The sequence below is a fragment of the Micromys minutus genome (assembly GCF_963924665.1).
Source record: "Micromys minutus genome assembly, chromosome: 4".
Lineage (NCBI taxonomy): Eukaryota > Metazoa > Chordata > Mammalia > Rodentia > Muridae > Micromys > Micromys minutus.
In genome coordinates this window covers 56,063,115-56,089,838 of record NC_137973.1, presented here as the reverse complement: position 1 = coordinate 56,089,838, position 26,724 = coordinate 56,063,115, and the positions used below count along the sequence as shown (strand labels likewise).

The following is a 26,724-nucleotide window of genomic DNA, read 5'->3' as shown; positions in this document are numbered from 1 at the left end:
CCTAAAGTTTTAATAAACAAAAACCTTACCTACTTTTCACCCTTATAACCATTGGATGAGAAGTAGTTACTCATTTATTTTGCAAATAAAGCAGTAGTGTAGCGACTGCTCAAGGGTCTAGTTTAGACATAGGAAGCAATGCATGGCTTAACATATCCAGTGAAGGTAGAGAGACACCGTAACGGTGGTGGGGAGGTTGTTAGCCGGTGTGTTTTCTTGGACCATACTCATAGCCCGGAGCTCAGAGTTCATACAGAGTCTGGAGAATAAACACTTCCCTTGGACGTCTTGACTCCTCTTTTAAAGCATCTCTAGAAAGCTGCTTCACAGCCCACACCTAAGCAATTCTATGGATCATGTGCTACTGAGCTGACACTCACCTGGAACACAACTTCACCGACAGGCCGCAGCCACTGCTGTATCTCCGACCGGGCCACGGAAACCTTTACAAGATCCTCACCATTTCTACTTGACAGGCATGGAGAGGCACGAAGAGGTGTGTGTGCATGCGCGTGCACACACACACACACACACACACACACACACACACGCACACACACACGCACAAGCACACACAGGCTCTCATTCCCTACCCCCCAAACAAAGAGGAGATGAAAGGAAACAGAGACATCACAGACAGTACTCATAAAAGATACTGAGGTACGCACCAGATGCCTGACTGTTCTTGACCGTCATTTACACCCCGCAGTATTATTTAATGGAGGACGCCATTAAAATTTTTACTTTTAAAGAAGTAAATGCGAAGATATGATTCAGTCTAATAACAGGGCACAGAAGAGCTGAGAGGACTCATAGCCAAAACAGCACTAATACTGGTTATAAAATTCCTCATTACAGGGGGTTTCCCCCGCTGGATTATGACATCATTTCTTTTTTAAGAACACGATGAAATCAAGCTTTTTTAAGAACACGAATATAAGCTTCGGTATATTGACAAGCAAGTAAAGGTCTTTTATTAAAAGTTATACAGAACTAGCACACTGTGAAACACATAGGGGATGAACTCAACGGCAGTGACATCAGTGCCTCTAGTCAACACTGCCCTGGATCTCTGTGCAGCTAACTCACTTCAGTGACGATGGCTTCACCCATGTGGGACCCCAGCGCTACCCCAGCCAGGACTTCATTAAGAAGATGCAGGTTTCTCATCAAATGTAAGTTCCTCCCTGGACAATGAGCTGAGACAATTGCACTACACCTCGAATACCCAGAATCCTGACCAGATGAGTGTCTGATTTTTATCATTATTAAGACCTTGTATTCAAGTGTACCCGCAGACACATGCTTATCCAGAAGTCTCCATAGGGTTCTTAAAGCTTTTTTAAAACGTATTTTATTCTCCATCTTTGGTCTTACTTTAACCTTAGGTAGCTTCCAATACAAACACACAACTGGCTGCCGCTTTGTCACTCACAAGCAAAAACAGGATGAGCACCTGTCACCTGTTAGGAAAACACCCCTCTGTGATCAGTTGCCACGTGGAGTACAGGTATCAGTGACCTGGACGGGCCCCTCCTCAGGAGGAGACCGTGTCCATTCTCTGTTTAAATATAGTAAGACTTCAAGACACAATTGTCCACAGGAGAAGCTTGTGGCCGTGCCTATCCTAAACTGGCATGTGTGCCTTTGCCAAATTCAGAGGAGGCATGTTAGTCCAATGTGGAAGGGTAGAGGGTGCAATTAGCTGAACCTGCCTCAGATTCCACCAAATTAAAACAAATGTGCAGTTTCGTTCTCAACTATCATCTTAGGTTTCTCTGACCTAAAGCGCGCTTTCCCCACGGCAAAGCTCACGAGCAGTATGAGCTCAATATGTGGCTAAAATCAGCGGGAAGCCAATCACACACAAATGCTTTTACATGGCTTCAATTTACTTTTGCTAGCTGTCCACAGTGGGACACAATTTTCTTAACCTATGATCTAAGCATCAAACTTAAACTGGGCGGAGGAGATGGCTCAGCCCTTACAAACACTTGGTGTGCAAGCCCAAGGACTGGAGTTTGGTCCTGAGCCACATGTAAACACACGAGACAGACACACAACAACAATTAGGTGTGGTAGCTCGAGGCTGCAATCCCCAAACTCCCAGGGTAAGACAGGAGGCCCAGACAGGAGAGGCCACCAGAAAGCTTGCCAGGTGAGCCAGCCTAGGGCAGTGCACAAGGAAGACTCTACCCCAACTAGATGCAGGAGAGGAATGACTCCTGAAAGTCCTGCCCTGCCCACCAGAGGCAACACACACAGACCTACACACACTGGAGCCCCCCATCTTACTCCCTCCCTCCCTCCCTCCCTCCCTCCGTCCCTCTCTCTCTCTCTCTCTCTCTCTCTCTCTCTCTCTCTCTTGATCACTCATGGGAGTAGGTGAGAGACAGTAGCAGAGAAAGACAGGGAGAAAGACAGAGACAGACCTAACACTCAAACAGAAAGAACTGAGACCAGCTTGCAGCTTACCTGAAAAACGTTGTATTTGTAAAGAGTTCCTCCCGTGAGCAGAGGAACCAGACCCAAGGAAGCCACATCCACAAACTGACTGGGAAAGAGGAACAGAGTCACCGAGCAGCTGTTGGCCACACAGTCCTTGGCCAGAGATTCGTACACAGCTGTTTGGGGCTGGAAAAGTATCTAAAGAAAAGGATAAAAGAAAATAAAAAGAAAAGTGGCACAATATTTTTCTGTTAAAATTTAAGTTTCTACTAATTTCTATTAATATTTTTAATTAGAAAATTTAAATCCCTCTCTACTTTTCTTCATGCAGCCCCTACCTCCATTTCTCTAAAAGCCTCACAGATCACACGTGCAAGATGTGTGATCCAATATAAATATGTCAGATATCAGCTTCTTTAGCAGCATGAAATCCTTCAGTGGTTTACACTGAAAATATTCATGAGGAGGACCCCTTCTAACATTACTTCAGCGATGCCTCAAAGACTAACTGTTCCCAAGTACCTTCTCTTTGTCTGTGTTCACCAGCTTCTTGTCGTCTCTGTTCTTGAGCTTCCCTGGTGCCTCCGCAGTAGGCAAGGAGGAATGGAAGATGAACAGCTTCCCGGGGCGCTCTGCAGCCTACAAAACCACAGAAAATGCTGTGGATTAGGAATTTGTCAAGAGAATCATAAGTACATGAAAACCGCACCTTGTTCCATCCAGAAAGGTAACAAAGGAGACAAAGAAACAAGATACTGTTGAGGAAGAAAACAAAAGGGACCTCGTGTAAGTTGTTAGAAGGAATACAGGTCAGCCAAGCCAGTGTAAAGAGTGTAGAGCTTCCTCCAGGAACTGAAGAAGACCCACCGCGCAGGAATGAGTCTTCCGAGAAACGATGCTTGTAGACTCTGGCTTTCGCCCAACTGTAACCAAGCTAATAAATAATGTGCTTGGGGGTCACTTATCACCCTGTAGTCAATCTGCTTACAGGCTGTGTACTCAACCTGTTCAGAATTAAGTGTCCTGTGATGAAAACGGAGTAACCAATCTGAAGATGCAGTCCCTGACATAACATGTGCTCTATTTCTCCTTGGCGACCCATGCACGCCACTGACTTGGGCAATGTATGTGTGGGTGAGATGTGGTTCATCTCACCTGTGGCTATTCACTGGAAGTAGAGCGAGCGGCACTAAAATCAACAATGGGATTAAAGGAAACAACAACACAAGAACATAGGCCAATAACATAGGATTGTGGCTTTGTATGCTGATCTGGGTCAGTAGGGCCAAAAAAAGCAATTTACTCTCCTGTGAGAATCCTATAGAAGACCGATTAAGACCTAAGCTCCTCTGTCCCTTGCTACCATATCTGCTGTGCTGTTCAGCACAGAGAACGGCCTTTGTTCATAGAGATCTGATGAGGCCAGAACTCTTCAAATCCAACCTGGCTCACTCTTGGGTAAAGAACACCAAGGGTTAGTTTCTTTTCTTAAATGTGATGCTGTCTCACCTGATAACAAAGATAGAGTGCTTCTGGAGATGTAGACAAAGTCCCATGAAGCCACACATCACAGAGATGCCTGAGAATAACCCCTGCACTATAGCACATTTCATGGTAGTCACGTAATGGGATCGCCCCAGGTGTCCATCCACAGGTGACAAAGGACGTGGAGTACACATTATACACAATGGATTTTACTCAGCCGTAAAGCACACCAACAGATGCAAGTGGGGCTAAGTACAGCAGACTCGGAAAGAGCACACTTCCTCTCACTGTTGCCTCCTGTGTTTCATATACACACATGTGCATATGACATGCTAGCAGAACAGATACTGGGAAAGGGAAAGCAGCATGAAGGGGGCGGGAAGAGGGGATGCAGAGAGGTTGGACCCATCCAGGGCACCTGCAGTGAGGACACGCCAGCAAAGCATCTGCCAGCCGCCTACTTCTCTTTAGTAGATTTCAAACGCTCTCCAGCACTAACGTCACCATGAAAGCAACAGCCAATATTTGTATCTGAGCTGTCACTACCATCTTTTCCCTCAAATGTAAATGACCTTCCCCTTCTGTTTCTGCTTTCAAGACAGTATTTAGTCTTTTACTGTAAAAAGGAACGCCAAAAACTCATCAGACGGAGACTTCCTGTGTTAATTGGATCAAACTAAAAATATTTCTCACAGTCACACGCAGCTCTAGAAAATATAAAGTAAAATATTTCTTTTCTGAGCCACCAGATTCCCCCTAAAGAATTCACTAAGTTCCTTGTGCCCACGTGGATGGCGTCTAATCACTGGAGTCCTAACATTTGTTCTCTGGGTCTCAGGATCACAGGTCCTAGTTCCTATAGGCTGGGGTTAGTCTTAGCCACTGCGTTAGCTTAGCTTTAGGAAAACCACTTCGCTTCTTTATGCTTCATTCATACGTGATGTAGTAGACATAGGAACAGAAAACAGGAGTTGGGAGACTTTGATGGCTCAGTTAATTATATTAAACATACTTGATTGTCCTACTCAGGGCCTATTTTAAAAAATGCACACTGTAAAAATACAGAGTGCCTAGGGCTGTGGAGATGGCTCAGAAGATAAAGTTCTTACCAGTCAAATGTGAGGACCTGAGCCCAACCCCCACATAAAAAAGTAAAGCTGGTAGGTGCGGTGGATGCCTATAGCCCCGGTACTCAACTGGGAGAGACGGAAGAGCAGCCAGTTCAGGACAGACCCCCTCAAAGGGAAAAAGAGCAATCTGGGGTGACACCTGAGGTCAACTTCAGGCCTCTACTTTCTCTCTCTATTCTCTCTCTACTCTCTCTCTCTCTCTCTCTCTCTCTCTCTCTCTCTCTGTCTCTCTCCACACACTACACACTCTCACCACACATACACACACACACACACTCTCTCCCCCTTCTCTCACCACACACTACACACTCTCACCACACACACACACACACACACACACACACACTCTCCCCCCTTCTCTCACCACACACACACACACACACACACACAGCACACAGTAACATACACACATGAATGCAATGAATGCAAACCTGCACACTCGTACCCATACACATGCTCACATTTGTATACATACGCAGGAAAAGAACTTACAAGAATACAACCCATACGTAAGTAACGGCATACACAGCAGCAATATTTATTTGCTCTTATTCAGTTGCTTCGTTTCGAAACTATACTTTGACCAACTACAGACTTAAGCATTTAATATTTGGCAAATGGTTTTACACACCTACAAAAAGCGCCTTTGCCAAAATTTGGTTGTGCTTGCAGGAGGGAATCATTCAAAATGGGACAAATGGCATATATCCTTCTGGTTTCAGTAGAAATTGCTTACAAAGGGCAGGCCTCAAGAACTCTGTGCAAAACTCATGTTCAATATAATAAATAGTCCTTCTTCTGAGAGACCAGCAGTAGTATTATTAACCAACCAGCTTACTCCTTTGCTGCCTCCCCACTCTAGAGCAAAGATCTTCTAGGATTCATGATACTGTCTCCCACCTTCTTACAAGCTGCAAGCTTCTGTTAATGAAAGACTTCCTGAAGAAAAGATAGTTTTATTTCCCCACATTGGGACTCTATCTTTCCCTCATTACGTGTTCCATATTGCCTGTGAGTGGAGTGTTGTGATAGATCTGAAAATTGAATTTTGGTACCATTGACACTTTTTGCTCAACTCATTTATAAAGATTTACTTATTTTTATTTTACATATATGTAAGTACGTGGTAGGATCACCTTCAGTTACAGGTGGTTGTGACCTATCATGGAGGTGCTGGGAACTGAACCTGGGTCCTCTGCAAGAGTAGCAAGTGTTCTTAACCACTCAAGTATCTCTCTATCACACCTTCCCAACTGACAGTGAAGGAGGCAGCTGGTTGGTTAATATAACTCATGTTAGCCTCTCAGATGATTTATGCATGTGTCAGAGACGGAAGGAAATGTAGGCTTTACCTCATGGGAGGGGGAAAGGCTGAGCTAAGAAAATGCTATGGACATAGCACACAGAAAAGCACATAGCCCTTGGTTGAATATTTCAAGGACATTTGAGAATGTACACAGGACTTTCCAAACAGTCACTGATTATCTTTGTGACAGATCTACCTGTGGCTTTTTGTTTTGTTTTGTTTTTTTTTATCTGCTCTGTTTGATTTCGGAAGTTTATTACATTCATATATTATATATGGGTGTGAATTACATACATACACCCCACATATAGAATAGGTATATAACATATATTTGTGGTATATAATAATTAGAATAATTAGTAGCATATATAATTGTATATGTATGTATATATATACAATTATATATATATTTAATATATATATAATATATATATACAGTTATATATATATTTAATATATATAATATAAATTTATATATATATATATATATATATATATATATATATATATAACGTTTACTTGGTATTTATCTGAATGAAAGAAAAGTTGTAAATCAAATGGGGAGCCCAGTTCTGAAATGCCTTCACTTAGATGCAGTAAAACGAATTTCCATTTTGATGCTCCTTTGGTTTCTACTCTCTGCCCTCTGTATCTGATATCCTGATCTGCTGACAGAGTACTGGACTTTCCAAGTTACCTTTGGCCTCCCCACTCCCTGCTTTTACTACCAGGAGAATTGTGTCCTGCATTAAAGAATTAAATCTCCCTGCCATGCTCCATGAAACTTAGGAGCAGGACAAGAGTCCCCAGACCTTCCTGCAAAACACAAGAACTTAATGATTTCATTTATTGATTGAGAAGAGTGAGTGAAAGGCCCCTCAGCATCGGCTTCTTCTTTGCACATCCTCAAACGTGTGAGCTTTTGTCCCAGGAGTAGCAGCTACAAGTGAGGATTTTAGAGGCTTCTTATGAAAATTATACTAACTTAAGTCTGATTTTCAGCTATGGAAGACATGACTTTGTGTTATCTGAAAGGAGGGAACTTTAATTAAGAAGATGCTTCCATAAGACCATGCTGTAGGATAATTTCTTAATGAGTGACTGATGGGAGAGGATCTAGTCTATGGCAGGTGGGGCCATCCTCGGTTCTATGAGAAAGCAGACTGAGCAAGCCATGATGAGCAAGCCAGTAAGCAGCACCCCTCCATGGCCTCTGCAGGAGCTCAGGCCTCCAGGTGCCTGCCCTGTATGAGTTTCTGTCTTGACTTCCATTGATGATATGGAAGTATAAGCCAAATAAACCCTTTCCTCCCCAAGTTGCTTTGGTCATGGTGTTTCATCACAGGAATGATAATGCCAAGGCAGCTTTCATATACTTCAGTATTAATATATTAATATGCATTAATATAACAATAAACACGAATAAAACAAAAACAACTTAAATGATATAGACACATGAACTACAGTGAGCCAGACTCATGAATGGATAGCACAGAATGCTTTATGCTACAGCTAGCAATGCACAAGCAATTTCAGAGCATATCATTATTGTTATGGACAGTGACTTAATGATAATCCACTTTAAATTTTAGACAAATTAACAGCTTGTCATCATTTGTCTCGGACATAAGCACATACATGAAATGTCTATTCCAGTTTTAACTTAAAGCGGTAGACCGGTGTTTAGAGTCCTTTATGAATTATGATATGTGGAGAGATTTACTTATGAACTTCCCCTCACTGGAGGATAGAACATCACTGACAACAAAACAAATATCTTCAAAGTGGAAAAAAAAAATCCAGAGTTTTGGTTTGCTTTTTTTTTTTTTTTTTTTTTTTTGGGATGTGGAATGTCACAATTCCCAGAGCTTTCAGTGGGGTGGGCTCTAAGACCTCCAAGTCAGGTGTGATGTGAAATGTACTGTTAAGTTCCACATTAAACTGCCAACTAGTCTGATAGTTGAAGAACATCCACAACACTATGAGCAAATGCTCCTGGTGCCACACCTGGACACTCAGAAATCAGAAACCGTAAAGAAGAATCAGGCGCTAGGGTCGGACTAAAGGCTTAGGTGCAGCGCTCATGTGAGATCTGCTTATGAGCCCAGCCCACCACTGTCCCTGTTTGCTTGCTCCTGCCACTCATCTATTTAAAAGTTGGTGCGGACTTAATTCAACAACACAGTTTTAAAACTACAGGCATGAGCTGTCAAGGCCAACACTGCGGTCTTCAGTCCTGTGAAGACAAAATGTCCTTTGAGCTCAGCCTCCCTGATGGGCAGAAGGACAACCTCTCCTCTACTTACACCAGTCAATGAAGCCACACACATCAGTCACTTCCCTGACACAAACTGTCCCTTGTGTGTTTGGACACCCCAAGGAAAGGTCAATATGGGAATTTTTCTCCTACAGCAACAATTTGACTGAACCAACTTTAAAAACAGACCATAAAAAAGTTCATCTAAAAGCCAAAGGGAGGGGCTAGGCTGAAATCCAGAGAGTACCGGCCGTTATGATGCTGACCCACTGGGGTATAAACACTGAGAGTGCTTGCAGCTTGGGTCATTTTCTCCTCAAAACTGGGAAGGTTTAGAAATCATAATAACCCAGGGCTTCGATGACAGCCGTATTGCATCGACGAAACCCCATTTTAAATCTGTTATAGATTTATCACGTGGTCACGATCGTTCCTCACCTTCAGGGCCTCCATGCCGGCCTGGATGACAGGAGCAAAGACTGTCTCGTTTTCATTAGAGTCAGCAAACATCTCAGGAATCTGGTCCAATAAACTGAAGAAAACGAATGGGGAAAGGGTTTTAACACTTAGCAAGTCTGTCATAAACTTTAGAAAATAAGTCACTGATGTTTCAAGCCTAAACACATGCAGGATTTACTTGATGAACAGCATGTGTGGGTAACTGTTAGCCACAATGGGTAATCTGATAAATTGATACACTCCTTAGGGAAGGTTATTTTAAAATGGCTCGCCACCAAAACCTATTCTTTGAATAGGACACTTACTAAATTACCTTCTTTGTAGACACTTTTTGATTCACTATATTACCTATTTATAATACCCAGAAGTCTTTAAAGGATACTCTATTTTAATATAAATATGCACATGCAAGGAATGTTCCCCCTTCCTTCCCTTCTATTTCCTTCTATTTCCTTACATTTCCTTCCCTTTCCAACAAGGAGAAAGAATTTAAAGGGCTGAGAGTGAATATTTAAAAAGTGGTCTATTTACCAGAAAGAGGTAAATTGACCATAAATAACAAGAGTTGTATAATCTATGCACTAATCCCCCCTCCCACCGCCCTGCCTCTGACAAAGCCAAGAAGTACTTGAACTGAGACACAAAGAGACCTGAAACACATCTGATTTGCATCTAACTGGAAGACCGTTGATATTTACTTGTGGATCACAGATTGGGATTCTTCATAGTTGACAAGGAACCCATCCAACAAAGGAACAAAGACCTCTCCAACATCTGTCACCACCATCATCTGAGGTTGGGCCAGATTACTCTTCACGTTAAAGAAATGGAGAACTTTGTTGTATGTGATAAAACCAACTCGAATCGCAGATGTCTCCTCATGCTCCTCCCTACGAGGGAAAACAGAACCTGATTGAGGCAGGAGCTCTTCAGAACACAGAACTTAATCTAAGGTGACGAGTTGAGACTTGGAGAGCATGTTGTCTTCGTCAGCTTTCTGCCTGTGAGGTCAGGCTTCTCCTTAAACATATCAATGTCTCCTATAGAACATATGAAATGCATATTTACAGTTCTGGCTTTAATTTCTCTTGACCTTCATGGCTGGAAGGGTTAGGGATTGCTTCAAAAATAAGCAGGTTGACAAAGGCAAACATTCTCAAAATTCTAGGTCAAGGATTAGATATTATGAAAACATTTGCTCATATTTGCTCGTGTATTTTTTTTTCTTTTCTTTCTTTATTTACTTTTCGGTCTTTTCAAGATGGGGTTTCACCCTATAGCTTTAGCTGTCCTGAAACTCACTATATAGACCAGGCTGGCCTTGAACTCACAGAGATTCAACTGCTCTGCCTCCCAAGTGCTGGGATTAAAGACATGTGCCACCATGCCTGGTTTATTTTCAATTCATAGGAAATCAGACTGGAAATTTCCATGAACAGCCTGGCTTACTGCACTTATATAAATAAGATGTACAGAATCAGTGAGATGCCTGAAGCAACCAGAGGCAAGGCATGGATGTCACAGTACTGACAGGACAGTTGCTGAGCTTCAGCTGACTGCACGTCCTCCAAAATTGCAGTGTAACAATAGCTAGACCTTAACAGCATGCCACAAAAACATATAACAGCAAGAAAATTACACTTATAAGTATGATTACTTTTGATGGTCATAAAAAGAATATGAAACCACTAAGTCATCCCTTTTAAGGCCAGCCTTGGCTACATGAGACTGCCTCAAAAAAAAAAAAAAAAAAAAAAGACCCTCAAATAATCAGTGAATGAGAATTGTGTGTGTACATGTGTGTGTGGTGTGTGCATATATGTGGGGTGTGTATGCATGGTGTGTGTACATGTTTGTGTGTGGTGAGTGCATGCACATGTGTGTGTTTATATATGAGAGACCCAAGTACAAGTTAGAAAGGAAATGGAAGTATCCACAAAGAAACATCTCAGAAGGAAATCTCAGTTCTAGAGTACAGGTTGACAAGAACTGATTTTTGACCTGTCTTGCTTCTTTCCTCATGGTGGTTTTGATAAGTAGGTAAAGTTTAACAGGTTCCTATAACCTGTTGCAAGAGCAGTGAGCAAATGTTTCCACCTTTGCAATGCTCTCAGAAATGAGAGTCCTCATCAACCAGATATACCCAAGTGTAATTACACACATGCACAGGCGTATGTCTGTCCTGGCTGCGTGGCTTCACATGAACAGCTGATATGCTGCATGCCGCTCTACCCCAAGCTTTATCTTGTAGACACACTGTGCTGCTTCTGGGCTTTCTCTGTCTCCATTATTAAAACCTTGCTTGCCAAGACCAAACATTAATTCATCTGAGGCCGCCAGCTAGAAGTAATTTCCTCTTCTAAATTCCTGAAAAGCATCTTCACTGGACTCAGTGTGCAGTCCAGCCAGAAGCTAGCAGAAGGAAAAGCCCAAGTTATGTCCCTGCCCCAAACCCCTGGGTCACTCCAGAGTCTACTGCAATGGAGAAATTGGAACTTCGCTGAAGATGATGTACGTGCTGGTAAAACATGCTGGACTTTAGGATGGCAAATTTCAGCCTGTAATGGTTAGCCCTGTTTGTTAGCTCGAATGGACTGAGGATCGACGGAGGGGCAGATTTTTGTGCATATCTGTGACAGAACCATTTAGATTAGGTCAAAGACTTATCCTAAGAGTGGGCAGTAGCATTCCCTGGGAGGAGTGGGGGTGTCCTAGACTGGATAAACAAGACAAAGCTTGGCTGGAGAGATGGCTCAGTGGTTAAGGTCTTGCAGAGGACACGAGTTCAATTCCCAGTACCCATATCAAGCACAGTTTCCTGTAACTCTAGCTCCAGGGGAATCGGAAGTTCTTTTTTATAGAAGCCTCTGGGACTCTTCTCTCATGTGCACTTACTCATAATTAAAAATAATTGATGGAGAGGGAGGGGGAGAGGTTCGAGAGAGCTGTATAGCAGTATTCAATTTTTGCTACTTCCTGACTCAGATGTGTCTGTGATCAACCTGTCTTGCCTCCCTGCTGTGTAACCCTTAAGCTGTGAGCCCAAACAAACACCTTCATTCTGCTGCTTTTGTAACAGAAGTCCAAAGTTAAGCCACGATGGTGCAACTCTGGTTTAAAATCAACCTGGCTAGAAATACTGACATGTGCAAAGAACACATGATACAAGTCATGGGCTTATTTGACAGTTCATCAGCACATCATACATTTACTTGTGTTTCCTAGTAACCTTTCATTGCATAAGTAAAAATGTCTGATAAATCACAGGTGACTGATTCTCTTCTCATAGTTAAAGTGGAGTCAAATAAAGCAACACACACACACACACCACACACCACATACCACACATACCACACACACACACACACACACACACACACACACACACCACATACACCATACGCACACCACATATACCACATACACACACACATTACATACACCACACACCACATACACTACACACAATCTACCTACATCACACAAACACACATGCCACATATACCACACACACACACACACACACACACACACACACACACACACACCAAACATACGACACACACACACTTCAGACTGATACCTCTCACTGGATTTGGGCGTATTCTAGATGGGAAAGATCATGCTGAGATCACAGAGATCACTGAAAATCTAAATAACATTTTTAAAAATCATCTAATCAGGATATCTCACATCTTTTAGCACTTCTCTTCTCAGAAATGATGCATTTTATTTTGAGAAACAAACACAAAGCTGTCAAAAAAAAACTTCCTTCAATGTTATAACTGTTCTAAAATTTCTTCAACACTACAACATATGAATTATATCACACAAAGAAACCTTTCCACATTAGTTCTGTATAATTTTGAGAGGTACATGAATAATTTTGTATAATTTCTTAGGGTACATAAAGGATTCTGTATGGGTACTCGAAGGGTTTTGTATTACTCTGTGGAGTGCATGAAGGAGTTTGCATAATTCTGTAATTCATACTTCAAATAACTCCATATAACTTTGTGACGAACTCTGTGTGATTCTGTGGGCTGCATGAAGAGCTATGTATAATTTTGTGGGGTACATGAAGCACTGTATAATTTCGTGGGGTACATCAATGACTCTGTATGTCTGTGGGTCCATGAAGGACTCTGTAATTCATGAAGATGTCAGGATGTCAGGCTTACTCTACTTTCTAGCTGCCCTCAGCCTGCTGCAGCCAGACTGTCTCATAATATACATCTGGCGAGTAATACCACAGACATTAGGAAGCAGATAAACCACAACATTCCAAACTCGTGAATCTGTAACATTTGTAAACAGCTGTATTCTTTTGTGCTCTTTGTGTATATTTATGTGTGTACGGGAATGTCCGAAGGCCAGCAGACATCACAGGCTGCCACCCTCAGGACATCATCTCCATCCTTTGAGACAAAGTCTCTCATTGGTCAGGAGCTCACCAATGATGCTAGATTAGCTGTCTGACAAAGAGCATGGCAGTCTTACATGTATTCTGGAAATTGAACTCAGGCTCTTATACTTAAAATAGAATAAAATAAAATAAAATAAAATAAAGGCAAGTGCTTAACAGCTGAGCCATCCTGCCAGCCCCATTTCCAATATTTTAGTTTCAACGTTGATTGAAAACAGACAAAAAGTCAAAATAACCCAATGATTTGATATAAATAACTAATGAGTGATTTTAGAGTTTTTCTTCCTTGTTCCAAAAGAATCAGAAAATCTAGAAACTTTATAAGGCCATAAACAATTTCAAACAGAAAAGAAAGGGGCTCCTCTTTTCAGAAGACTCAGAACATTCTAGAACACCAAGCACACACAGCCTGTTTTCTGCCATGTTTTTTTTTTTTTTTTAATGTCACCTGCTTTAGTACAAAAAGAGAAATCAAATTGACAGGGCAGTCTACAATAAAAAATAATAAAACTGCATATGCGCAGAGACCAAGACAAGTTTCAGACAGAACACAGCCAGGTTTCTTTTTAAAAAATGAAGACTTAGCTTGTAAAGGTGTAGTTCAGAGAGATTTGAATGGGGTGGAGAGCAACCAGCTGTAACCTTCAACCTTTCTCCTATCTTCTGCCAAAGTCCCACATCTGCTGCAGGGGGTGTGGTAACAGAGAGAACATGGAATGTTTGGTTTCAGATCTTAGACCAACCTGCTGCAAACATCACGCCATGGTCTTGGTAAGGAATGAGGGGCTTGGGGAGAAGACAGGCTAGCCTAACTTGGTGGGGGGACTAAAGAGAAGTCCATTATCAGAAACTTCGGATTTGAACTTAAAGCAACCCATGGGAGAGTCCCACGAAGAAGCATATGCTACGTAGCAGAAACTCCATCCTTCTCAAGTCTCTCTGAAAACAACATGAGGCATGGGGGCCACTGCCTGCCACCTGCAGCTGCTTCCAGCTCAGTTTTCACCCCAGGCCAGTCTGAAGCCACCTCTGTTTTTCAAACATCCTCCCCGTGTTAGAAACCATCTCAGCTGTATTAAGAGTTCATCTTAACGGAGACAAACAAAGCTGTTCCTGGGAGGTCCTGAGCCCACATGTCCAAGTTTCTCACAGACACAGCACCAGTTCTGGTGGAAAGGCTACAGAGGAGTGGGCATTCAAAGGCCAAGAAGCACCATGGCTAAAGAAGCCCTCCTTACCCAAACTCCCCTGTCCAGAACAGATGTCACGCCCCATGGGGAGCAAGCAATATGGGGAGAAAGTGGAAGGTACGGGATGCACAGGGGTCCTGGCCTTCCTCTCCCCGCTTCAGGGCCACTTGGCAGGAAAAGCAACAACCCTACTCCCCTGACTCTATGTTGGGTGTTAGCTCCAAATAGCAAGCTTGTGCAGAGACAATGAAAACCTAGCTATATTAGTTTTAGTAGAGGAGACCAGAGTGAACAAACAGACAGACAAACAGACAAACAGACAGGATGCTCCTAGCTACTTCCTGCAGTTTCTTAAATCTCTCTTTAAGGGTTTTATTTATATTTTTTAAAAATGCTTTGAGATCATCCCTTGATCACCTGTTGAATGTCTGTCTGTCTGTCTTTTTTTCCTTCTGCCAAATTTAATGTAGGCTATGCACCTACACGATGATATTTTTATGGTTAAAACTGCCATCAACTTTATTTCCCTTTTTCCTACTCAAATAGGTAACACACCAGGGTGTGGTCACCTGCTTAGCTGCAGGTGACTGAGGAGCCTCTGCCTTCCTGCCTACAGTGCCCCTTGCTGAAATGACAGAGACAGGGGCTCCCTTCACACTGCAAAGCCCGGACACAGAGCAGAGGCATGAAAAGCGGTCGGCCGCACCACAAGAGCAGAGGGGAATTTGGCGAGAAAGATTCCATCTCTCCTATGACAACTGCTCAGTCTTCTGGGACTCCTGCACTATCAGCAATGGTCGACTTTTGTGGAACAGGCTTCCAACACCTCCCCCCACTCACTGAGAGTTGGGAATTCTCCTATGATTTATAAAGTATTTTTGAGCTGTTTCATTTATCTACCATTGTTTTTCTTTCTTTGTTCTTGTTTCTTTATACAAACATCCACTCTGACATTTTAAGTATCCAGAAGAATGGTGTGGTCTGATTTATGACTAACTACAACGTTCTCACTAGCAATGATATTTATCATCCAGTCGGCTTGACTCAGCGGCACAGCGTAATTCATGGAACAGCCCCAGCTCCCTTACCTGGGCAGTCTCTTCAGCAGGGTTTTCAGTTCCTCACATATGAGCTTGACGAATCCGTTCTTTATGTTACTGTATGAGACATCAATCATGAAGATGAAGGCTGGTGGGTTGGGAGGTTTATTCTTCTGCAGGAGAGCAAACACATCACAGAAGTTGATACAAAGTAGGTATATTTCATAACCAAAGGGAAACAACCTCTTGAAGACTGTCAGATGCTTCCTTCAGTACTTAGGCTATAACATTTGTGGATCAAATAACTTTCTAGGAAACCCAATGCCCCGCTGCTAAAAAAAAATTATAAAAAATAACTGCTTATTTTCCACGTTATGACACGAACTGTCTATTACATTTAACAGAAATAGCTCACTTTTGTATCTCCAGAGACTCCCCTCCCATGGCTGCTGAGGGAAGTCCAGTACTGAGCCAGCCCTGCACGTAACATGCTCCTTTTCAGAAGGAAATGTATTTGGGCCCCTGAGAAGGAATGCTACAAAGAATTATACATTTTTTTTTGAAGCTGTAACTAAGCTTAATTAATGGGAATTTTAAAAATTCTAATCTCTTATGAGTTCCTTTGGATATGTGTGTGTGTGTGTGTGTGTGTGTGTGTTTTCCTTTTAAGGCAAGGTCTTGCTGTGTAGCCCAGGCTGGCCTCAAACACACAGTCAATCCTCTCCCCTAAGCCTGCCCTCTTCTGTGATTCTAGGAATATAACCTGTAATAACCATGCTCAACTACAGATAAGGTTATATCTATTATGATTTAACTGCATACCTTAAAAACTGCACATGATAAAATACTTCCAAAACTTCCTTCCCATTAGTGGTAAAATGGCCCTTTCCTTAGGTCTTTGGGACAGTCACTGTAACATAAAGCAGCTGTCAGGACAATGTGTTCTCAGTGTTCTCCAATCTGGCTGGTGTCCAAACAGCTCATAAGGAAGAGACCCTTCAACTGAGATTCATGAAATGTTTAGAAAAGAAAGCCACAGGCAAATATGACCTGTGACCTCCACTGGAGAGTAAAGACCCATGACCAACAGTGTTTCATCTTAGGATAAAGCACAAAAATGTCTTAAAACTAAGATGTAGTTCAATTATTATGTAACTAGATGGTGAGAGTTACAGATAATCTCACTGATTTAGCCCTTATCTATTATAAGGTTTGATATAATACTGTTCTAGTAAAATAGTCCATTTCAAATAAGAACTTGTAAGACTTAAAAAGCAATCTGAAAATGTCATTTTTCCAATCCAAAATCAGAACAGCCAAGGACTGGGGGAGCTTAATGATTTCCAGGGCCCGTCTACTTCATGCCATAATGTGGATAATATCAGAGGAAATAGCAACCATTCTCATTAATTAAGGCAATGCCTCCTTGTGGCATTTTCAATTGTGTCTTACTATTCTTGCACTCTCCTGGGCACCCTTGTAAGTCATTCTCTGTAACTCTCGCCAGCTTCTCTCTTTATGAATCTTTCAATCACTAAGGCGTGTTTTCAGCACGTGTAACGTTAATCCCCACTTCCTCCTAACCACATTGCTTTCCAGATTCTATCAGTGACAGCAAACATGACAGTCCTGAAACTGGACGGCTAGGGTTTTCTTTTAAAACTGGTTCTTCTGGGTGCTGGGTGTGGACCCAGGACCCCCTAGCTCGCCCCTCAGATCCTCCCCACCTTCCTTTCTAGCTCCCTCCATTCCCTTCATGTTAGCCGCCAACCTGCAGAAACACTTTCTACCAGAGACCCCCACACTGGGCTGAAACACCAGTAGGCAGTTTTTCAGTATCTTTCTTGCCTTCCATTCTGGTCCTCAGAACTTACTCTTAGACCTGCTGCAGCTTGCCTGTAGGAAGGAATCTCACCTCCTACCCAACCTCCATTCCCTGGGGATTCTTCCTCCGGGTGCAGACTGGGGTCTCCCTAGCTCTTTTCCTGCTCCCCATCTCTGCCTGACCTTCTAGAGCATCTCCACTCCTTTGTGTCACATGCCGACCAGCAGACACATTTTTAACCAGGAACCCCACAGCGGCCACACTTGCCTAGTATCCAGAATGGGAGATAGCAACCATGGAGCTCAACATCAACCTAACAAAAACAAGACCGGATTTCTACACCAAGAAACAACTCAAACATCATAATTCCAGAGGCCTAGATCCCAACACAAAAACACAGACATGAACAGCCAAAAGGCAATATGGTTCCTCTGGGAGCAGCAACTCTGTTGTGATAGGCCCTGAGAAAAGTAGTTCAGCTGAGGTGTTTGAGAAGGACTTCAAAAGGCAGTTATGAACAAACTCGGGAGCCTTAAAGGTGATATGCATAAATGAAAGCCTTAATGGACACGGAAAAAGACCAACAGCTGAATGTGTATAAAAACTAAAAGCTCAAAGACACAATGCTAAGCCCAGGGCAAATCAAATGGAAGACAGATCTGCCTCAAAACACTTCTTCAGTTTAATTCTCATTGCCCAGTACACATCCTCTCAATGGAAGAAGATGCCATTTCCAAAACACTTCCTGTACAGACTCACGCCTGCCCATCCCCCACCTCGGGACCCCATCCCCGAGTCAGGAAGGGGGAGGTGAACATGTTTTATTTGACATAGTGTTTTTAAAAAGACCTGACTTCACAGGAGGCCATGTCAGTCAGTCCTCAGCAATGTCTTCAGAGCCCCTGAAAAGTGCTGAGTCATCTGTCCATCCTTCTGCAGTACCTCCACCACACACACACACACACACACACACACACACACACACACACACTCAGTTCCCTGCTCATGGCTCTTGCTTTCTACATTTTTGTTTTGTTTTGAGACAGGGTTTTACTATATAGCTCTGACTGTCCTGGAAAGCACGATGTAGACCAGGATGGCCTCAAACGTAGAGACTTCCTAATTATTATACCTCCGGAATAATGCCATAAAATAGAATTGGAGGCTACTTTTGTTTGCAGGTGTAGGTTTGACTCTCACCCAAGTTTCTACTGAAAATAGCACAAGGTTGATAATTAGCCTCTTTGGCAGAGACCTGAAGCCTCAGTACACAGTGGGATTCATACTCTGGTTATGAAGTTCAGTGAGGGAACTTTCCATCATGACTTACAGTGTCTTTAGCATATTTAATTAGAACAACAAATGCCAACTTTTGTGTCTTGATTTTCCTTCAGTCAATCTCAGGAAAGAACAAAGAAACTATTTGAATGTAAATTGTACTTCAAGACCTGTCTCTTTCCTGTCAGATTGCATCTATATAAAAAAAATGTTTTGTATTTCACCAAATAAGTTAAAAAACTCACATTTCAAATTAATAAAGCATCATGTTTTTCATTAATAACTAGTTCTATGTAAATTAATTTAAAACAATCATATAATAGCCAATAGAATAATAAGATAGGTTCATTAAAAATTTTAACGATTTAGCCAACTGCACAAAAACTTTAATTGAAATGTGTTCTTAATATGGGATTTGCTCTCTAAAAAACATGTGTAGGAAATCTGTGGTCAGGGGCTATTTTCCACAAGGCCAGATATTAGCAGGCATTCATTTTTGGAAGAGAAAGGAAGGAAAGAAGAAAAGAAGGAAAGCAGAAAAGCAGGAAGGAAAGAAGGAAGGAAGGAAAGAAGGAAGAAAGGAAGGAAGGAAGGAAGGAAGGAAAGAAGGAAGGAAGGAAGGAAGGAAGGAAGGAAGGAAGGAAGGAAGGAAGGAAGGAATTCCCAGTGAGCCTGGGTCTTCAGGACTACTCCCGATGCTTCTGAAGTGTTCTCGAGGTTCATCTTTGGCTGGAGTAAACCATGGAGGGTTCCTCACACATGGAATCTGTCAGTGAGACCCAAAGGTTTAGAAAGGCACATCAGCAAGTCTACACATTCACTCACACAAATTCCACATGTGTTGACCTACTGCAACTGGGCCAGACACTGCAGAAATGCCACAAAAATGACTAGAAGCAAATTGGGACCCCAACGTATCAGAATCTACAAAGAGGACACACATGGAAAAAAACACTTCAATGCTACAGGAAGAACAGATAGAACGAAGATGCCCCCTAAAACTTGATGAAGGAACAAAAAAGGAGCACCAGTTAGAAGAAATAAATGAAGATATATGCTCATGATAAACTTCCACTTAGTACACTGAGAGTAGGAGTGCGCCATATACACATGATAGGCAAGTGGAAAGACACCTTCTTATCTGTACCATATAGACTGATAAAGTCAGCCTCTGCATTGAGAATTTCATCCAATTAGAGACAGATCTTCGGTGGCAGCATTGTGTCTGACAGTCAGTGGCTTTATAAGAAAATTTAATTTTGTTATTCTTTTTAAAGATTTATTTTGTATATTCAGACACACCAGAAGAGGACATCAGATCCCATTACAGATGGTTGTGAGCCACCATGTGGTTGCTGGGAATTAAACTCAGGATCTCTGGAAGAGCAGTCAGTGTTCCTAACCACTGAGCAATCTCTCCAGACCTATTTTTTTCTTTTAAGAAAAAAAAAAAAAAACAAAGACATTTATAGGTAATAGTTAAACGAGTCTCAGAATTATATGTTAAAGTAAAGCTTTAATGTATAATTAATATAAATAAATAAATTTAAAGGAAGCCAAGAGCCCTCTAAAAACACTGGTTACATCTCTGCCTTGGTAGAGAAGTCATGGAGGATCAGGGTCACCTTCAGCATCTTCATCTTCAAGCCCAAACTAAGTGAGACCCTGTCTCAGAAACCAAACCTAACCAAGCAAGCAAGCAAGCAAGCAAACAAACAAAAACAAAAAAGACAAAAATACTTGTTTCCTATTTCTATACTACATTTCTAAGTTTGATTAGCCCAAGAGACCCCTCAGGAAACAATCTGTATTAACAACTTAGGTCAGATCTGTATCTGACATATCTCCACATGCTCCTGAAATATCTGTCTGAGAACCAAGTCATACAGATCTTTACCTACGGAAGCTATTCACTGAAAGTCAGCATCACAGAAACACTTAAGTCCTGGCAACACTCACTCTGCAGTAATCCAAAGTAGCAACATATTCATAGGATCCCAGCGACAGCTCTGGCTTCTCATAGTGGTCCAGTCTCCTCCCGATGTGGTCCAGATGTTGGAAATAGAACGGTGGGACTAAGGAAGACAAAACAGGACAGGAAATCCTTTGTTTTCATAAACAGACAACCCAATAAGTCCTCAAAATGTATCATAAAGGAATGGACTTATGATAAGAAGACAAGCTGTCCTCAGTATCTATCATTTGAACACATGTCTTAGAAATATGTGAAAAATATGAGTTTTCTCTTTTGTAAACTCACTAACATTTTGGCTCTTGTAATATGTTATAAACCACTACAATTTTGCCTTTTAATTATGTTTTGTAATAGTATTGCCAGATATAAATTTTGATTTTTTTATAGTTAAATCAATCTGCCTAGAATTCTATCTATAGATCTATGTAATTTTATATATGATTTTCATCAGTATTGGCTACTTCATTACTATTTCACTCTATAATGTATTACTACATTTTAAACATAAAATGTTTTATAGATATAGAAAGCCACAGACCACAATATTCACATTAATGGAAACAGAATGATAACTTTGTTAAAAACCTCTTGTACATATAAAAGTTCTCAGTGGCAAAGAATATTTATAATTTTGGAAACCCTAGGAAAAAGTGCTGCTGATTACAAGCTAACACATCCAAACATCTGCCTCTACCTAAATTCTTCTTTTTTAAAAATTACTTATCTATTTTAATTTTTAACATATGGGACAGAGACAAATGCTGATTACTTGAATTATACTGAGGTCTTTGTTACAGCTTAATTAAGGAAAGTCTTCAGCCCTGGGCTTTCACAGGAGAATCTGCTAGCATCTGGCTCTACTCATGTGTAAGAATACTGTATTAGGGAAAGACTGCACTTGGGAGAGCTCAGTTGAAGTCTAATTTGATACAAATGTCTCAGAAGGTTACTTCTAGCCAAGTTCTGGAAGTCACCCAAAGGCAGGGCAAGACTTATGACTCACGCACTGAACACTTGAACAAATAAGGTCCGGTGTCTGTGCAAAAGAGCTCCCGTTGCTTGGGGACGGCCAGGGAAGGCTGTGAAAGTTCTGTTAACAGTATGTGGGAACGCTACCAATGCTTTTGTTTTAACTATTTTGCTAAGAACAGCATCTCTCTTTGTTAAAAAAAAGTAAAAAACCCACAAGAGCAGTACCTTTTGGGTTGAAACCAACACCCAGCAATCTTTAAGCTCAGCTACGAACATGCAAATTATAACAAGACAATTTTTCTAAAGTTAGACGTTCAAAAACTTAACAGAAGTTCGAGGATTCTATGCTTTTACCATATCATGGTTTAGAAATGAGCTCTATAAAGCTTATATTTACATATTTGACTCCGAACTTGGCAAGATTGAAGAAGAGGAAGATGACAATCGCTCAGTGAAGTAAATAAACCAGAGCGGCCATGATGGGAATTAGTTACTTGTATGTGCCAGATTTCTGAGTAATCTGGCTTATGCTATGCAGGTTGGTCATTTCTATAAAGTATAATGTATAATTCACTCACACTCACGCACCTACATATGGCGCTATTTTTTAAAATTAATTTTACATACTCATTAATATTTAGTATTATTTGTCATCTATCATCAACCAAAATTCAAGTCACACCATAAATTATGCTTTGCCATACGATTTCTTTCTCTCCTAATGTGTGCGTGTGTGTGTGTGTGTGTGTGTGTGTGTGTGTGTACATAGCTGCACAAGGGAGGTCAGAGTTCAACCTCAGGTGGTGTTCCTCAGGAGCCATTTACTTTGTTATTTGAGACAGGGTCTCTGGGGCTTGGAGCTCAACCTTTTGGCTGAGCTGGCCCACCAGGAAGCCCCAGGAATTCTCCTGCTTCAGTATTTCCAACCCTTGGGGCTACCAACATGCATTAGCATGCTTTGCTTATTTTTCATAATGGGTGCTGAGGACCAAACTCAGGCCCTCAGGCTTGTGGGACAATTGTTTTATCTGTTGTGGCTTCGCTCACACGGTCTAACAACATCCACATTAGTGGATTTCGTGCTAGGATGAATCATAGAATCAGAATATGCCCCTACCTCCTTAAAATTCAACATTTATACAAAAAGCTGAAAGTCCTTAGCTATACCTGAGCTTTTCCTAAATACCAAAGAGCTTCTTCTATTCAAGAGTCAGACTTCTAACCCAAGACTGACAAAAGAGACATTTCTAGATCTCATCTTCTGAAAAAGTGAGAAGTAATGTCTGGCACTGTCTTCAAATAGGGCACTGTGGAAGGAGACACAGAAGTGTTACAACGTGCACTTCGGAGCGTCATTTACCATCATTCACGCAGCTGCAAAATCCGCACTGATAGCGCCGCCCGCCTTCGATGAACTGCATGAACGGGCACATGTAGGCTTTGCACCTGTTGCACCTCACCGGTCCGCTCTCCCCATGGTTCACCAAGTACAAGGGGGTCTGGAAGAAGGAGGAAGTGAAATGGATTCAGAATACAGGGATTCCGGGTGTTGTCAAACCCCTCCAGTCGGACCAATAAAGAAACTCTTCAGTGAGCATTTGCCAAGACAGTGAGGACCCTCCCCGGACCATCAGTGAATTCACAGATTATAACCCAGACCACCACATTCAAGCAAAAGTTCGTTTAAATGTTTCCATCATTTACAAACACATTTCGCTGTAAACATATTAATGCCTGCACGTTGATGTCAATGTGCATGTATGATGCATGTTTAAACGTCTTCATGCTTCTAGCACACATCCTGTTGAACTGTACACACTTCACACAAAATAATGAGGTGGTTATTTTAAGGGCCTAATATGTACAGCACCATACTGTTCATGCAGTTTCCTCAAAGTATACAAACGACTTCTTTTAAGATAAAAAATATGTGGCCGGGAGACATGGCTCAGGAGTTAAGAGCACTTGATCTTACAGAGGACCCAGGTTCAATTCCTAGCCACTGTGGTTGTTCACAACCATCCATTACTCCAGTTCCAGAGGATCGGATGCCCTCTCTGACCTCCATGGGCACCAAGCACACTCCTGTCAAACATACACACATGTAGACACAATACTTACACATAAAATAAAATGAATACATTTAACAAAGAAATTTATAAAAATGAAACTATTTGAAAAAAATATACAAGAATGGCCCCTCATTTAGGGCTGGAGGCTAAGTATGCCTTTTTGTTAAATGACAAAGCTTTGTAGGACACTCATTGTGGATGGTCATGCTCGACAGAACTGGAAAAAATATACTTGATTTAAATGCATCTTTCTCATAAACATAATGCAGAAAGCCACACTGAAAATAGAGTCCCAGCAGTAGGACCTTTGTTTCTTGTTTCTTAATGCTTCCAGGCTTTGCAATAAAACCAGAGTCTTCTCGCTTTTATAAACCTGTTTAAGGAGAACATTTCAGAAATGCCTGAGAACTATGGAGCTGTTCATGTCAACTAAAAAATTTGAAGATAAAAGTTGTAAATAAAGACAGCTGCTTTTAATAGATCTGAAGAGCTAGGGATCATCAGGTGGGGGTGAGGGTCATCAGGAGGGGGTGAGGATCATCAGGAGGGGGTGAGGGTCATCAGGAGGGGGTGAGGGTCATCAGGTGGGGGTGAGGGTCATCAGGTGGGGGTGAGGGTCATCAGGAGGGGGTGAGGGTCATCAGGTGGGAGTGAAGGTCATCAGATGGGGTATAGATAAGGGATGATCTGGCCATTTTCTCCTAAAGACTTAGAAAACCCAGTCCTAATGTTTGCCTTTGCCAGAGGTTCAAAGTGCAAGCTAACCCAATGAGCTTTCAGAAATGAGTTGTGAGGTCTCAGAATAGTGGAGGAAGAGGAACAGGGAGGGAGGGGAGTTGCCGAGACAAAGATTAATGTGTGCATGTAAAGACATGGTCTTGGCACAGTTGGCTGGAGAAAGGTAGCTAACATCGTTTCTATCCAGAACAACTTTATATCTCTAAAGGCACTAAGCACATGAAAAACTGTCTTTAATGGGTGTGGGGGTGAGACTAGAGCTGAACAGTATGAACTGTACTTGGGTTTCTGAAGGCAAAGTTACTGCAAAATGTTCTCATAAAAAATGATCTAGAGGTCAGAAAATCTACTACCCTCCAGGAGACTGGAATATGGTTATGTTGAAAATTGAGAGGCATTTTTAAGCACCTGGGAATTTGCTTTAAACACACACATGGATGTATACAACAATATTTTTACATAAGCTGGCCAGAGTTTGCTCTTTTTAGCTAGTAGCAATAAGAAGTGATCCAGGAACCAGAGAGAGCAGGAAGATGTAGGCACCAAGCAAAAGGGCAGAGGACAATGTGACTAGAAAGATTGGGGGCCGTGTGGATTGGAAGTTTGCAGCCAACGGCACTGCCCAGGTTACTGCTTCTAGCTGCTGCAATTTACCTCCGAGACCAGAGGACACTTTCTGAGGCCTCATAAGGACTTATTCTGCATTTTTTTTTCTTTTTTTTTTTCTTTCTTTCTTTCTTTTTTTTTTTTTTTGCTGTGGCCAGATTCCCCCTTTTTTATCCACTTGTCTTCAAAGACTTCGAAGACTACAGTCAATCCTCAGAAATACTTTAGAAACAAACACGACACAATTATTTGCTAGACAAGCCAGTGGGAACAGAAGGTAATTTGCCTTCCTTTTCCATATTACGATTTGCCCAATGGCAGCCCTTGCCGGAAATGTCTGGGGACCATCACCAATCACCATGTAAGCATTCCAGTCCTGGCAGATCTGAACTCACAGAACCAAGCGTGGATGCTTAGCAATGAGCCACAGTTAAGTCAGAACTATATCTGCCATTAAGAACACTTACGTTTCCCTGTGTTCACTCTTCTGGAAAGCAGATGGTGATAGGAAAGGTCTTCAGACAACCAGGGTGGCAGTAAAGAATGTTAAAAGCTTTTTAACTGTTTGTGTTTTATTTGGGGGTGACGGGGAAAGAGTTTTTAAATGGCATTGTCTTGTTTAATCTCTCAGGTTGTGTTGAAAACCATCAAGATTTACTCTCCCTCCACGTGTCCACTTTTCCGTTCCACAGTAATGTGCATAATCTCAGAAAGAGTTAAGTTGCCTTGTTTAATTTTAGTGTATGTAGAAGTGTGTGTGTGTGTGTGTGTGTGTGTGTAATTCTTTCTTCTCCAAAGCCAGCTAAGCTGCTCACTTTTGTTACCAAGGGCTTTGTATCACACCTGCCCCAGCCGTGTCTTCTAAGAAGGCTTTTACCTTTGACCTCTAGTCGGATCCTGCTCACTCTTCCTTCCCTCTCTTTTCCTACTGTTCTCAGTTCTGCTGCTGTGTCATATGAATTTATCAGCATGTAAGTGACAGGGACACTGAGGAAGGGCAAGGACAGAGATGAATCTCCTGGTTTGGGGTTATCAAGAGCATGGCAAATAATACATCAATACTATTTTCATTAAAGTGTTTTCATTGAACAAAATGTATCTTTTTTTTTTTTTTTTTTTTTTTTATGGAACGCTTCACGAATTTGCGTGTCATCCTTGCGCAGGGGCCATGCTAATCTTCTCTGTATCGTTCCAATTTTTTTTTTTTAGTATATGTGCTGCTGAAGCGAGCACAAAATGTATCTTTTTTGTGCATGTAAAATTACCACTCGGAGTTGGCCAGCAGGTTCCTATAGACTATGCAAACATCGCAGGCTATGGTCAAGTCTGTTGGCTACTCGCCACTGCCTAACAGTTAGACCCTATTGCTCGAGAAACAACTATCAAACATGTAGAAATCAAACTGGTGCTATGTAGAAGTTTCACTCCTCCTAACTAGAACTCAGAGATCTGAATGGTACTCTCTGCATGCTACTTGGGGAGAAAAGTAGCTACAAACCCCAGGACCTACAACAGCG

At 41.8% G+C, this 26,724-nt stretch overlaps 1 protein-coding gene across 2 annotated transcripts in view; it reads right to left on the bottom strand.

The window, feature by feature from the left end:
- SEC24D (SEC24 homolog D, COPII coat complex component) overlaps positions 1–26,724 on the bottom strand; it is a 97,048-nt gene that overhangs the window by 15,941 nt on the left and 54,383 nt on the right. For both annotated transcript variants that reach the window (XM_080915100.1, XM_080915101.1), the window contains exons 9-15: positions 23,152–23,290; positions 20,804–20,919; positions 15,790–15,914; positions 9,784–9,975; positions 9,065–9,158; positions 2,971–3,087; positions 2,476–2,646 (exon numbers count right to left, since the gene is read on the bottom strand). In XM_080915100.1, coding sequence (XP_080771226.1) covers positions 2,476–2,646; positions 2,971–3,087; positions 9,065–9,158; positions 9,784–9,975; positions 15,790–15,914; positions 20,804–20,919; positions 23,152–23,290 — 954 coding nt within the window. The remainder of the gene's footprint in view (positions 1–2,475; positions 2,647–2,970; positions 3,088–9,064; positions 9,159–9,783; positions 9,976–15,789; positions 15,915–20,803; positions 20,920–23,151; positions 23,291–26,724) is intronic.